Here is a 13,762-nt window from a genome sequence, read left to right on the forward strand (position 1 = left end):
CCAAGGTCTGCTGCACTGCCACAGCTTTGACCGGAGACTTGCAGGGAGAGAGTACAAACCCGTCTTTTAAGGGTCGGCAGAACTCTAGTTTGTAGCCGTCTCTGATGACTTCCAGCACCCACGCGTCTGAAGTTATTGTGGTCCACTCGCCCAGAAACGAGGACAGCCGTCCTCCAATCTGCACTGGGGCGTGGACCAAGACCCCGTCATTGGGTACGAGACCCTGGGGGAGGACCGGAGGGAGCACCTCCGGGACGGCGGTCTCTGCGAAAGGAATGCTGCTTGGGGGAGAAATTCCTCTTGAAGGAAGAGGGGGCAGAGGAACCCGACTTGCCCGGGCGGTACCGACGGGCTTCCTGCAACCGTCCTCTGGAGGTACCGGGACGAGTACTAGCCCGAGCCCTGACCTCTGGTAATTTCTTGCCCTTAGACGTGCCGAGATCGGTCACGATTTTGTCCAGCTCGACCCCAAAGAGCAGCTTGCCTTTAAAAGGCAACCTAGCCAGGCGGGATTTAGAGGCGTGGTCAGCAGACCAATGTTTCAGCCAAAGCCACCGCCGCGCAGAGATTGTCTGAGCCATGCCTTTCGCTGAGGCCCTCAAGACATCATACAGCAAGTCTGCCAAATAGGCTAAGCCCGATTCCAGGGCCGGCCAATCAGCCCTCAAGGAATGATCCGAGGGGGAAGCCCGCTGCACCATAGTCAGGCACGCCCTGGCCACATAGGAGCCGCAAACTGAGGCCTGCAAACTTAAAGCAGCCGCCTCAAAGGACGACCTTAAGGCCGCCTCCAATCTTCTGTCTTGGGCGTCCTTTAGGGCCGTGCCACCTTCCACCGGCAACGCCGTTTTCTTAGTCACCGCAGTGATTAAAGAATCCACGGTAGGCCACAGATAGGCCTCACGTTCACTCACAGCCAAAGGATAGAGGCGGGACATAGCCCTAGCCACTTTAAGGCTCGCTTCTGGGACATCCCATTGAGCCGAAATTAAGGTGTGCATGGCATCATGCACGTGGAAGGTTCTAGGCGGGCGCTTCGTCCCCAGCATAATGGCAGAGCCAACAGGGGCTGAGGGAGAGACGTCCTCCGGAGAGGAAATCTTCAAAGTGTCCATGGCCTGTAACAACAGGTTGGGCAAATCCTCTGGGCTAAAAAGCCGCGCTGCAGAGGGGTCATCCGCTCCATCCGAGCGGGGATCCGTCTCCTCCAAGGAATCCGCAAAGGACCGTTGGGAGACCTCAGACACGCTGCCCTCATCTACATCGGAGGAGACAAATTCCTCCAAGGCCTGGGAATCAACCCGAGGGCGTTTACCTCTGGGAACCTCAACCTCTTTACCAGACGAGGGAGCAGGGGCAGCGTTGTGCATGAGGAAGGCCTGATGCAGCAGCAAAACAAACTCGGGGGAGAAACCCCCCAGACTGTGCACTTCCGCAGTCTGGGCAACAGCCCTAGACGCACCCTCAACCGGTGCTCGCAATAGCGGGGGAGAGACATGCTGCGCATCCAAAATGGCGTCCGGCGCGAAACTCCGCGAAGGAGCCGCGCGGGAAGAACGGCTCTTAACTTTAGCCGCTTCTGTGCCGTCGCCCAAATTAAGGGCGTTCATGGCATTAATGTCTCCAACCTCAAGGGCGGCCCAAGAAGAAGCCGTCCGAGCCGCGTGGCCGGCCAAGATGGCGGAGGCGAGCAGCGGGGGATGGGCGTTTATGGCGGGAAAAACCGCCACGCCGGAGGAAGGACCGGGACATTCATCCGTCACGAAACTGTCACCCAACAAGGGTGAATCAGGCTTGAAGACCCCCGCATGCCCTCTAGAAGCGCTCAAGCGACCCGGGGAGCGACCCTTTGCGCCCTCGCCCTCCGACGCCATATGCCACGAGGAGAAGAATCGAGGAACCCCCTGCCCGCTATAAAAAGGTAAAAATTACCTGCTGTCCGCTCCGAGTTGTAACGACCTGGTGTCCCAGTGAGTAGCTGCAATAGACGCTTAAATAAACGTCGAAATAAACGCCTTTTTCAAAATTTTTTTTTTTTTAACGGAGCCAGCGGGAGGGGGGAGAAAAGGAGGGACCTGGCACCACCAGGTTTGCACTTGCTCAAAAGAGCCCTCAACCCCAGGCACTCAACAAAACCTAAAAATTAGGCTTGGAGGCCTAGCCAGAGCTGCTGCTGTGTGTGACCACCACCTGCTGAGATAGAGAACATACTGGGGAGTTTCCGGCAGCACATGACCACATATAGGGAGGCAAAAGTTTGCTCTCTATCTCCACCTGCTGGTAGATGGACACAACCCACCAGTCTATGGATTGATCAGCTTGATGATATGGAATTTATCTTTTACAGTGATGTAGTAGACGTGTTAGCCTACTTTTAAAAGGTAATAAATAGAAATAAAATAAAACGTAGAAAAGAAAATAAGATGATCCCTTTTTTATTGGACTAACAACACATTTTTTTGATTAGCTTTCGAAGGTAACCCTTCTTCTTCAGATCAGAAATGAGCAAATGTTGATACAAGTATATATAAGTGAAACATCAAAGCATTCCAATGCCAGTCTCACAGGAAGAGGGTGAGGTGGGTAAGGTGAGAAACATGGGAGCTGGGTGGATGAGACAGGGAGAGACGCATGGTGATAAGAGGGTTTCAAAGCAGTAGAATTTTATGGTTTATAATGGACTAGAAAACCCAGATCTTTGTCTGCTGGGTGTCAAAAATATTTAATCATTCTGACTTCAAAGGTCTTACATTCCTGGATTTACACAGACATCGTATGAAAAATGCCAGTGCTAACCGGTCCTCTAGCTTTGCTTCTGTTTATTCCTGTTGCCTTTAGCCTTGCCTCTGTGGGACACTTTACAAAACCAAACACTGTATCAATGATTTTACGGTGAGACTACTAAAAGGAAATTTTAAGACAATCCTGCTTTGTCTTCTAGCTTTGCTTCTGTTTATTCTAGAGAATGACTTGGAAGCGGGTAATCACGGTAAACCACAGGAATGGGAAAAATGTTCAGAGTTTTACCGCGGGTGCAAACAAAGGTTATTTCCCTGCCCTGCAGGAGCAGTAATAACCCCTGCACACGCGGTAAAACGGACCTCTACCTTTTTATTTTTTGTTACATTTGTACCCCGCGCTTTCCCACTCATGGCAGGCTCAATGCAGCTTACATGGGGCAATGGAGGGTTAAGTGACTTGCCCAGAGTCACAAGGAGCTGCCTGTGCCTGAAGTGGGAATCAAACTCAGTTCCTCAGGACCAAAGTCCACCACCCTAACCACTCCACCCCGTCCTTCCTCCCTTCCTTACAAGTCCGGTGTTGCTCGCTCGCTCTCCTTCCCACCCCGCCGGGTCCTGTGTCGCATTCTCCCTCCCCACATGCAAGCTCCGGTATCACACCTCCACCTCTCCGCTGTGCTCCCGCTGCAGCCTTCCCATCTTCCGGGCAGCTGGCAGCGTTAGCAATGTAAGCACGCAGCCTGGAAGCCTTCTATTGCGACTTCCTGTTTCCACATAGGCAGAGAGAAGGCTTCCCGGTGCGCGAAGGCAGCGTGCTTACATTGCTAATGCTGTTGGCAGCCCGGAAGATGGAAAGGCTGCAGGAAAGCATAGCGGAGAGGTGGAGTGACACCGGACCTTGCAGAGGGGGGAGGGAGAGTGCGACATAGGACCTGGCAGTGGCAGTGGGTGGGAAAGCGATCAACACCAGACCTTGTGGGAATGGAGAGAGGGAGAGTGACACCGAACCTGGGAGGGGGAGAGAGGGAAAGCGACACCAGACTTTGGGGGGGGGGGGGGTATGGAGGGAAAGCAACACCAGACATTGTGGAGGGGGAGAGGGAGGGAAAGCGACACTGGACCTTGGAGGGAAGGAAGAAGGGAGAGTGACATGACCTTGCAAGGGGGGGGGGGGGGGGGAGAGGAAGGAAGGGCATGGGGTATAGGGCCTTGGAAGCAATGAAAGACAAGGATGGAGCTGGGGACTGATAGGGTAATGAGATCCAGTGGAGGGTAGATGAGGGCTAAGAGGATGAAAGATGGGGGAAAGATAGGGGTTCAGGAGACAGGCAGAGGAAGCAATGGTAAAAGCTAGTAGGTAGATGAGAAGTGAAACAGAGACTAAGGTGGGAGAAAGGGGGATGGACATGAAATCAAAGGTCACTGCCAGATAGATGTAGAGAAGGAAAGGAAGAAGCCAAGAGGAGAGAGAAGAAATGGAAACGTCAACGTGGCAAAGAACTTAGAGAAGTCTGACATGTGGAAAGTGGAAAAGAGACTGGGACCAACCCAATCAGAAAAATAAAGTGCTCGGACAACAAAGGTAGAAAAGAAATATTTTTATTTAATACTTTTTAAGGACTGAGATCGGCCTGCTTTGTGAAATGTACGTCTTTTCTATTTTTGTATTTTGCAGAGTGCAGGAGAAAATACATTTCTCTTTCTCTTTTACCAGTGTTTACACAGCTTACAGAGTCTGGCTTTCTTGAGGGAGATCTCTATTTCAGTTTTTCTGTGGTTACCTGTTTTGTATAGCGAGAAAATAATTAGTGCTTGGAGTTGTAGAATGATTAGGAAAATTTGTGCTCATTATTGCTTGCTATGTGAATGAATATTCCTTCACTGTTTCATTACTGCTTGCCAGATCAGTCCAGTATTATTACATTTTAAGGGCATTTGTTTTAATTTGTTTATGCAGTCCTTACATGCACATGATTTTGCTTTTTAAACCCAAAAGTAAATCTTAAAGGTGGTTAAACAGGCTTTTGTGGATAGGGACAGAGTTCACGGGGACGGGGCGGGGACAACCTTTGTCCCCACGTCATTCTGTAGTTTATTCCTGTTGCCTTTAGCCTTGCCTCTGTTTGTTACTGTAGCCTTGCCTTGTCCAGTCCTGTCTGGATCCAGTCCTTGACTTGCCTTTTCTGGACCCAGTTTTAACATAGTTCCGTGTCTTGCCTCGTTCTGGACCCAGTTTTAATCTAGTTCCGAGACTTGACTTGTTCTGCTTGGGTTCCAGTTCTAGCTCTTTGCCTTGCTTTACTCGTCTTGTCTGGATCTAGTCCTCGTCTTCTCTTTGGTATCTTGCTATTTCTACCTTGCTTTGTTTAGCCTTGCCTAGCCCTCCCTTGTCTTGGTTCTTGTTCCAACTCCTGCCCTGTGCCAGCCCAGGGGACTTGTCTGCCACAGCTCCGGCTGCAATCTAAGGGCTCACCTACCTTCAATTCGTGACAGTTCCCAAACCACAAAGAAGCAGCAAATTATTTGGTGCACCGCCAACTTAAGCACTCAGCCTACACCCTTGGACGTAAAGAGAGAAAAGCAGGAGACTGTGTCATAGTCTGGAAAAGGGGGGGGGAAGGGGAATGAAGAAAAATTATCTCCCCCCTCTTCTTTGCTTCAGCTTTCCCAAACAAGTGAGTCCATGCCCATCTATGCAGACTCCCCTTGCATCCAGCTGTGTCTCCTGCAGATGGCAACAGACTCTCCCAAACATATTCAAACAGAAGCGAAACTCTTCCATGTGCCTTGCCACATTTCCAATAAATGATAGTACAGGATCTTTCCGACTGCATTCCCCACTGGTAGCAGTGCAGGCTCTCCCTCATGCCTTTCCACACAAGGATGACTGACATATCATGCCTCCTTGCATGAATACACTCTATAGCCATGTTCCTCTGCTTGCCCCTTACCTGTGATGTTCACATTGTGGTAGGCCTCCAGCCAGGCTTCCATCCCTATCAGGTCATATTCATTCACTAAGAAGATAATATCCTTGGCCCAGTAAATCTGACCTGGAAACAGAAAGAAAAATTAAAAGTTAAAGAAAAAAAGCCAGGAAGTCAAGGGACATGTTATTCCTCCCATAAAGATATACTCATCACTCACAAGAAATTATCCAAAAAAAGGCACATTAACCTTGAAATAATTTTTTCTAAAATTCCTGTCCTGCTTCTAGAACAATAATGCTCTGATAACCAAGAAAATGACAACCTCAGATCTGTACAAAAATACTGTAAGACATCCAGCCAGAGGGAAACATCACAGAATGAATGATCCTGTTTCTAGGCAACAACATCTCTGGGACCTGTGTTGGAAGCAACTGAGAGACCAGTCTGAGCAGGTGAATCACATCCTCTTCTTGATGTTGTTGGGCTTGGAAAAACAATTTCTAGGTAGTACTTGCCCACATGTAGGTATGTTGTGCTGATGTACCAGAGTTGCACTGAATGTGTCTCACTTTGTTCCACAAAGGCTTCATGCAGGGCTAAGATCCTCAACAATAAAGCACAAGGAGAGATCATGAGCGTTACCTCGGAAGTAGGATGCCAGGGCCAGCATCAGCCCCAGCGCCTGGCTGTTGCTATCTCCTTCACTGCATGGAACACTCAGCACCAGCGACTCGGTGCTGGCTGCTCTTGGAGCACGCAGGATCCCATATACATTCGTACCTTTTACCATCTACAAGAAAGGAGAGAGAGAGAGAGAGAGAATATAAAGGCACAGCTGTATCAGTGAGTGGAAAGAGCCCACCAATACCCTTCCAGCGCAAGCCCTCCTGTTCTGTGACCCTCAACTTTTCAAACATTTCATTCTTATATTTTCAAGCACTGTAATCAGAAATCCAGCAGCAGACCAACCTACCTGGAGATGCCAAAGCACTGCAGTCTCTTTCCCTGAAGTATCTGGTGTGAAAAACACTTTTAAACACTTGTGTGCCAGCTAAAACCTTTTAGGAACCAGCAGAATTTCATTTTTCCTGAAAATGTTACTTTTTCACACTTTTTGTCTTTGTTTCCCCTTGCATCCTTCGGCCTTTACTTCTTTCCAGCCACTTCTTGCCAGCCTTACCAAACCTTTCCCCCGTTCTCAGGCCTGTGATAGCGACAGCAACATTCTGTCGCCGTCTGTCTCCTTTTCTTCCATCAGAATCATTTGCAAGGCCCTGGAGTGCTATGGCAGCAGCAAGCACCAGGCTCCAGAATTACTGAAACTTTCCTCCAGTCCCAGACTGTAGAAGTGACAGCAGCTTTCTCTTTCTCCTTGGCCCCATTAGAATCATTTCCCAGGCCCCAGACAGCTATGGCACCAGAATTTAAGGGCCCAGGATTTTGCCAGCTCTGCGCTATATTATCAGATCGTTACTCCATCTCTCTCATAAGCATCAGTAAAGACACAATTAATTTACTTGGGTTCAAATGGTAGCTAAGGCAGGATAAAGTGCTTGCAAAAGCCATATGCTCAACTATGGACTTATTTAGAAAACGAAAAAAAAAAGTACAGTGTTAAAGCCATGTAATTTGTTAAACGAAAGAAAAATGAAGTTATTACCTGATGATGTTCTTTTCTTTAGTCCTACCAAACCAGATGGAGACAGAGAAAAAAAAAGTAGTTCTGAGCAATTTGCCCCTTAAGAATATCATGCAGCCAGAATGTTCAGTATTTCAAATAGCCAAGCAATGGTGCTCTCAAGATGTCCGCTGAAAAACACTGAAAACTGAAAAGGCTGCGAAGTCTGAGTCTTAACACGTAGAGAGGAAGATGCTCAACTGACAAACAGATAATTGAGTCAGGAAATGTGTGCCATCAATAGTGATGAAAAGGTAAACTTAAAGTATGACTTCTGTAAAAAAAACAAAAAACAACAACAACAGAATAACCAACACCAGAAGGGAGGAGTTTTGGACTGGTCTGGTAGGACTAAAGGAAAGATGAACAGGTACAAACACAATTTTTCCTTCCTTTTCTTCCATATCAGACCAGTCCAGATGAATGGGATGCAGCAAAGTCAAATATCAGAAGGGCAGCAGGTCCCAAATGACCAGAGAAAGAATGATTACCATAAATAAGCACAGCATGAGAGAAGTACCAAACAAACCAAACTGACAACACCGGGTCCCTGAAGGAAAGGAAGGCTAGAGCAAGGTATGTCCTTGTGAACGCCCTAAGGGAAATTATGAAAAACAACCTTGACACAAAAGGTGGACCATCCAAACTGAGGTGCATGAACATATACCAATAAATTGATAAATAGCTGCAGAGCTGAGTATGGCATAGTAATATGGGATAACACAGACCATAAAGGTCCTGACCAAAGAAATGCAGATAGGAGACACAGGAACGCAATAACCCAGGAGAAGAGTCCATGACGCTCAGAATCAAAATATAAAGCAAGAATAGAATGGCAGACGACATTAAATCAGGCAAGGACATTGTTTAAAAATACCATCTTGAAAGCCCAGACCAGATGCACTCCATGTATTTACAAAGGTGGAAAGAAAACGACAACCAGTATGGTTAAAAGGTGAAGTGAAACAGGCTAGTAGAGACAAAAGTATGTCCTTCAAAGAATGGGAAAAGGACCCAGATGAAGAAAATAAGAAGCAATATAAGCACTGAAAAGTTAGATGCAAAGCACTGATAAAGAAAGCTAAAAGAATATGAAGAGAAACTTGCTGCAGAGGCAAAAACTCACAGTAACAACTTTTTTCAGATACATCAGAAGCAGAAAGTCTGAGAGGGAATCCGTGGAACCATTAGATCTTGAAGGAGCAAAAGGGGTGTTCAGGGCTGGTCTTAGGCCGAGGCAGCCGCATAGGGCCCTTTGCGGCGCGCCTCAGCTCCATCCCGGCACTCCGGCGGTATTTAAATTTACCTGGATCCAGCTTCTGACATCCCAGCAGCTGTGCAGCGTCAGTGAAAGCACTGCCTAATGTCTCTAATCTTCCCTTCGCTTGTTAGTTCCCTCTCAGTGTCCTGCCCTCGAGGAAATGATGTCAGAAGAAGGCGGGGCACTGAGGGAACTGAGCGAAGGGAAGGCTGGTGGAGAGACATCTGACAGCGCTTTCACTGACACTGCGCAGCTGCAACGGAGGTAAATTTAAATATTACTAGCAGATTTGAAAGAGAACAGAGAAGAGGGTGGACAGGTGGACATGGGAGCGGGAGGGATGGGGAGAGTTGATCGATGGACATGGATGGAAGGGCAGGGCCCAGGGAGAGAGGATTAATTGCTAGACATGGAGGGGAGGGAGGAGAATTGCTGGATATGGATAGACGGAGGAGGGAAGGGGAGAGAGGAACAAGGATGGACATGGATGGGAAGGCAGGGCCCAGGGAGAGAGGATTAATTGTTGGACATGGAGGGGAGGGAGGAAAATTGCTGGATATGGATAGATGAAGGAGGGAAGGGGAGAGAGGAACAAGGATGGACATGGATGGGAGGGCAGAGCCCATAGAGAGAGGATTAATTGCTGGACATGGAGGGGAGGGAGGAGAATTGCTGGATATGGATAGATAGAGAAGGGAAGGGGAGAGAGGAGCAAAGATGAACATGGATGGGAGGGCAGGGCCCAGGGAGAGAGGATTAATTGCTGGATATGGATAGATGGAGGAGGGAAGGGGAGAGAGGAACAATGCTGGATATGGATGTAGGGGAGGGGAGGAAAATAGATGCACATGGATGGAGGGGAGTGAGGAGAAATGCTGGATATGGATGGAGGGAAAATTGCTGAATTTAAGGGCTGGATCGGAACACTTTGAAGGCAGATGCTGAAACTGGAGAAAGGATAGGGACAGGGATACAGATGGTAGACAGGACACATAAGGACACAGGAGGATGGTGGACATGGTGAGAGAAAAAATATCAAATGGAAAGAAGACACTGCATAAAACAGAAGGGACCAAAGCGAATAGAAAAACTAAATGAGCAGACAACAAAGGTAGAAAAAAGTATTTTATTCAGAATTTATTAATTGGAATATGTCAGCTTTTGGAAATGTGCATCTGTGATATTTTGCATGTAAGTTTCAATTTTTCTAGTATTGCTGCATGCTGAGTCTGACTTCTTGAGGTAACTTTCCAGTTCAGTATTTTGCCTTCATATCTGTTGTCATGTGTTTTTCATGTGTGATCAAGGTGCAGTATCCTGCTAGCGTGTAGTATTTCCAGCCCTTTTTGTTTTGTTTTTTTTCACGAGGTAGCGTATTGGTGTTTTAGAGCCTGGTGTAATTACAGTTCTGCCTTTCCACGCATAAGGTTGTAGCTCGTCCTGTCCTTGGAATTTGTGCTGTTATGGTTTGGTAAGGTTATGAGTGTGTTTTTGCACAAGTTTGTGTATAGTGTTTTGCAGTGGAGAGATTGTGTGTCTGCACCTCTGATCCCCTGGGGTTATGAGAATTGGAACTACTAATTGTAATGGACTTGAACTGAATAATTTCTGGGGAGGCGAGGTTTCATGATAGCATTGTGCTTATTATTTCAATCAGTTTTTCTGTACAAGTTTAGCTTCATTTGTCTATTTGAAATTTCATAAATAAAAAATTTTCTAAAAATTGAATAATCTTATCAATGGGGTGGAGCTGGGATGGGGGCGGGGCTAGGATGGGGCCCCACCAAATTGGTCTGCACAGGGCCCCGCACTTGCTAAGACTGGCCATGGGGGTGTTCAAGGCCATAGTGGAGAGACTGAATTAATTCTTTGTTTCGGTCTTTATGGAAGATGATGTAGAGATCTGCCTGAACCAGAAATGGTTTTTAAGGGTGATGATGTGGAGGAACTGAAAGATATCTCAGTGAACCTGGAAGATGTATGGAGCGCAATTGACACATTAAAGAGTAGTAAGTTATCTGGACCAGATGGCATGCATCCAAGAGTAATGAAAGAACTGAAACATGAAATTGCTGATCTGCTGTTAGTAATCTCTAACCTGTCGTCAAAGTCGTCCGTAGTACCTGAAGATTGGAGGGCGGCCAATGCGACGCTGATTTTTAAAATGGGTTCCAGGGGTGATCTGGGAAATTACAGTTGACACTTCAGCAGTCCATGAAGCCTTTTCATTGCAATCCTGAACTGAGGTGATAATTCAACAAGATAAATCTTTTTTGTACCCTCTCTTTACAATCAACGGTACATCATAAGACTCCTGAGGTAGGCGCTGAGGCGCCAAAACACAGCCGCTGTGTCGAGTTGCTTTTGATGTTTTGCAATAAATACTGTTTATTTTCTATACGTCATCTCCATTGTTTGGAAAGAGCCAACTTCTCCTACTCCCCTTCCTGCTTTGAGTAACTTCCATAGGGATTTACTGCACCCCTACCTGTGTTTTTTTTTCCTCCCTCTCTGGGAAATTACAGATCAGTAAGCCTGACGTCAGTGCCAGGTAAAATAGTGGAAACTATTATAAAGAATAAAATTATGGAACACATAAATCAACATGGTTTAATGGGACAGAGTCAGCATGGTTTCAGCTAAGGAAGTTTTGCCTCACCAATTTACTTCATTTCTTTGAAAGCATGAATAAACATGCGAATAAAGGTGAGCCAGTTGACGTAGTGTATCTAGATTTTCAGAAATTTTTTGACAAAGTTCCTCATGAGAGACTCCTGAGAAAATTAAAGAGTCATGGGATAGAATGCAATGTTCTGTTGTGGATTAGGAAGTGGTCATTGGACAGAAAACAAAGGGTAGGGTTAAATGGTCATTTCTCTCAATGGAGGAGGGTAAATAGTGGAGTGCCGAGGGATCTGTACTGGGACCGGTGCTATTTAACATACTTATAAATGATCTGGAAACAGTAAGAAGAATGAGGTGAGGTGATAAAATCTGCAGATAACACAAAACTATTCAAGGTTGTTAAAACACATGCGGACTGTGAAAAATTGCAGGAAGATCTTAGAAAATTGGAAGCCTGGGCATCCAAATGGCAGATGAAATTTAATGTGGACAAATACAAAGTGATGCACATTGGGAAGAATAATCCGAATCATAGTTACCAGATGCTAGGATCCACCCTGGGAATCAGCACCCAAAAAATGATCTAGGTGTCATCAGACAATACGCTGAAATCTTCTGCCCAATGTGTGACGACAGCCAAAAAAATCAATTAGGATGCTAAGAATTATTAGGAAAGGTATGGTAAATAAGACTGATGATGTATCCTCCATGATGCAACCTTACCTTGAGTATTGCGTTCAGTTCTGGTCGCCATATCTCAAAAAGATATAGCGAAATTAGAAAAGGTTCAAAGAAGAGTGACCAAAATGATAAAGGGGATGGAACTCCTCCCTCATAAGGAAAGGCTACAGAGGTTAGGGCTCTTCAGCCTGGAAAAGAGACAACCAAGGGGGGATATGATTGGAGGTCTATAAAATCCTGAGCAGTGTAAAATGAGAAGAAGTGAATCGATATTTTATGGTAAAAAAAAAAAAAAAAAAAGACTACAAAGACTACAAAGACTAGGGGACACTCAATGAAGTTACATGGAAATACTTTTAAAACAAATAGGAGGAAATATTTTTTCACTCAAAGAATAGTTAAGCTCGGGAACTTTTTGCCAGAGGATGTAGTAACAGAAGTTAGCGTATCTGGTTTTTTTAAAAAGATTTGGACACGTTCCTGAAGAAAAGTCCATTGCTATTGAGATAGACATGGGGAATCCACTGCTTGCCCGAGCTGGTAGCATGAAATGTTGTCACTATTTGGGGGTCTGTCAGGTAGTTAAGACCTGGATTGGCCACTGTTGGAAACAGCATACTGAGCTAGATGGACCATTGGTCTGACCCAGTATGGCTATTCTTATGAAGGCAAGATAAACTACTACTACTACTTAGCATTTCTATAGCACTGCCAGGGTTACGCAGCGCTGTACAAGTTTAAACACGGGGAGGGACAGTCCCTGCTCAAGAGAGCTTACAATCTAACGGTAACAGACTACGTAGTCAGTGTAGGTAACAGGAATGGGGAAGGTGGTTAGGCGCCAAAAGCAAGGGAGAAGAGATGGGCCTTGAGTAAGGACTTGAAGATGGGCAGGGAGGGCGCATGGCGTAAGGGCTCAGGAAGTCTGTTCCAGGCATAAGGTGCTGCGAGGCACCATAGGTGATAGACGTGCAAATGGGAAGAGACTGACCTCCCTGGAGGAAGGCACCAGCAAGGAGTGAAGAGGTGATAGTAGAATAACAAGCATCATAGGTGGAGTCATACAAAGAGCTGCAAAAACTCGAGCCTCCCAAGGAGGCTCTTAGCTATTGTCGGAAGCATGGGTTCACATGGTCCCCTGTGTAAACACATGAGAAACTGACCTGAAGAATGGTGTCATATAATAGTAAAGAGGCAAACATGCCTATTTGCATCAAATAAAGAGGCAGAGGTAGAGATCTACACAGAAGAGGTGCCATGTTGCAGCCACAGAAGACTGTCAAATACAAAAGTCCGCTATCAGGGCCAGCTTAACCACTGGGCCAGGTGAGGCTCTAGCCCACGGCGCTGGTGATTAAAGGTGCCAAAATACCCAGCCTTTGACCTCAACTGGTCTACAGGTTAAGCCTTTTCTTCCCCCCACCTGCGGCCTCCTCTGATGCAATTTGCAGCCTGTCATACTGCTGCTGCCACCGGTGACCAATGTAAACTTTACGGGACCGCAGGGGAGTGAGAGAGGTGAGGGAGCAGTGCCAGACCCATGAGGAGGGGGGTGGGGGGAAAAGACCAGACTGAGGTGGGGAGGGATGCCAGTCTAAGGGAGGGAGAGGCAAAGAGGAAGGGGCACCGCCAAAGTAAACTGGCTCAGGGTGCCACTATCCCTTGAGCTGGTGGCTGCTGCTGACATAATCACTACACTCATTCCTGCATTGCGAAATATACTGTCTGCATTGGCCCCAGGTAATTTAGCTAATAAATTCTTAATATCACCTACACAAAGGGTCTGTCCTGCAGCGTTTTTTCTCAAAGGCAGCAATCCACATATTAGCTCCTTTTTCTAAAGGGG

General features: G+C 46.7%; 1 protein-coding gene across 3 annotated transcripts in view; it reads right to left on the reverse strand.

Moving 5' to 3' along the window:
• Positions 1-13,762, reverse strand: part of GPAA1 (glycosylphosphatidylinositol anchor attachment 1) — a 93,340-nt gene that overhangs the window by 50,066 nt on the left and 29,512 nt on the right. For all 3 annotated transcript variants that reach the window (XM_030220069.1, XM_030220079.1, XM_030220087.1), the window contains 2 exons: positions 6,314-6,461; positions 5,693-5,794 (listed from right to left, as the gene is read on the reverse strand). In XM_030220069.1, the coding sequence (XP_030075929.1) occupies positions 5,693-5,794; positions 6,314-6,461 (250 nt within the window). The remainder of the gene's footprint in view (positions 1-5,692; positions 5,795-6,313; positions 6,462-13,762) is intronic.

This window comes from Microcaecilia unicolor, chromosome 1 (assembly GCF_901765095.1).
Source record: "Microcaecilia unicolor chromosome 1, aMicUni1.1, whole genome shotgun sequence".
Taxonomy (NCBI): Eukaryota; Metazoa; Chordata; class Amphibia; order Gymnophiona; family Siphonopidae; genus Microcaecilia; species Microcaecilia unicolor.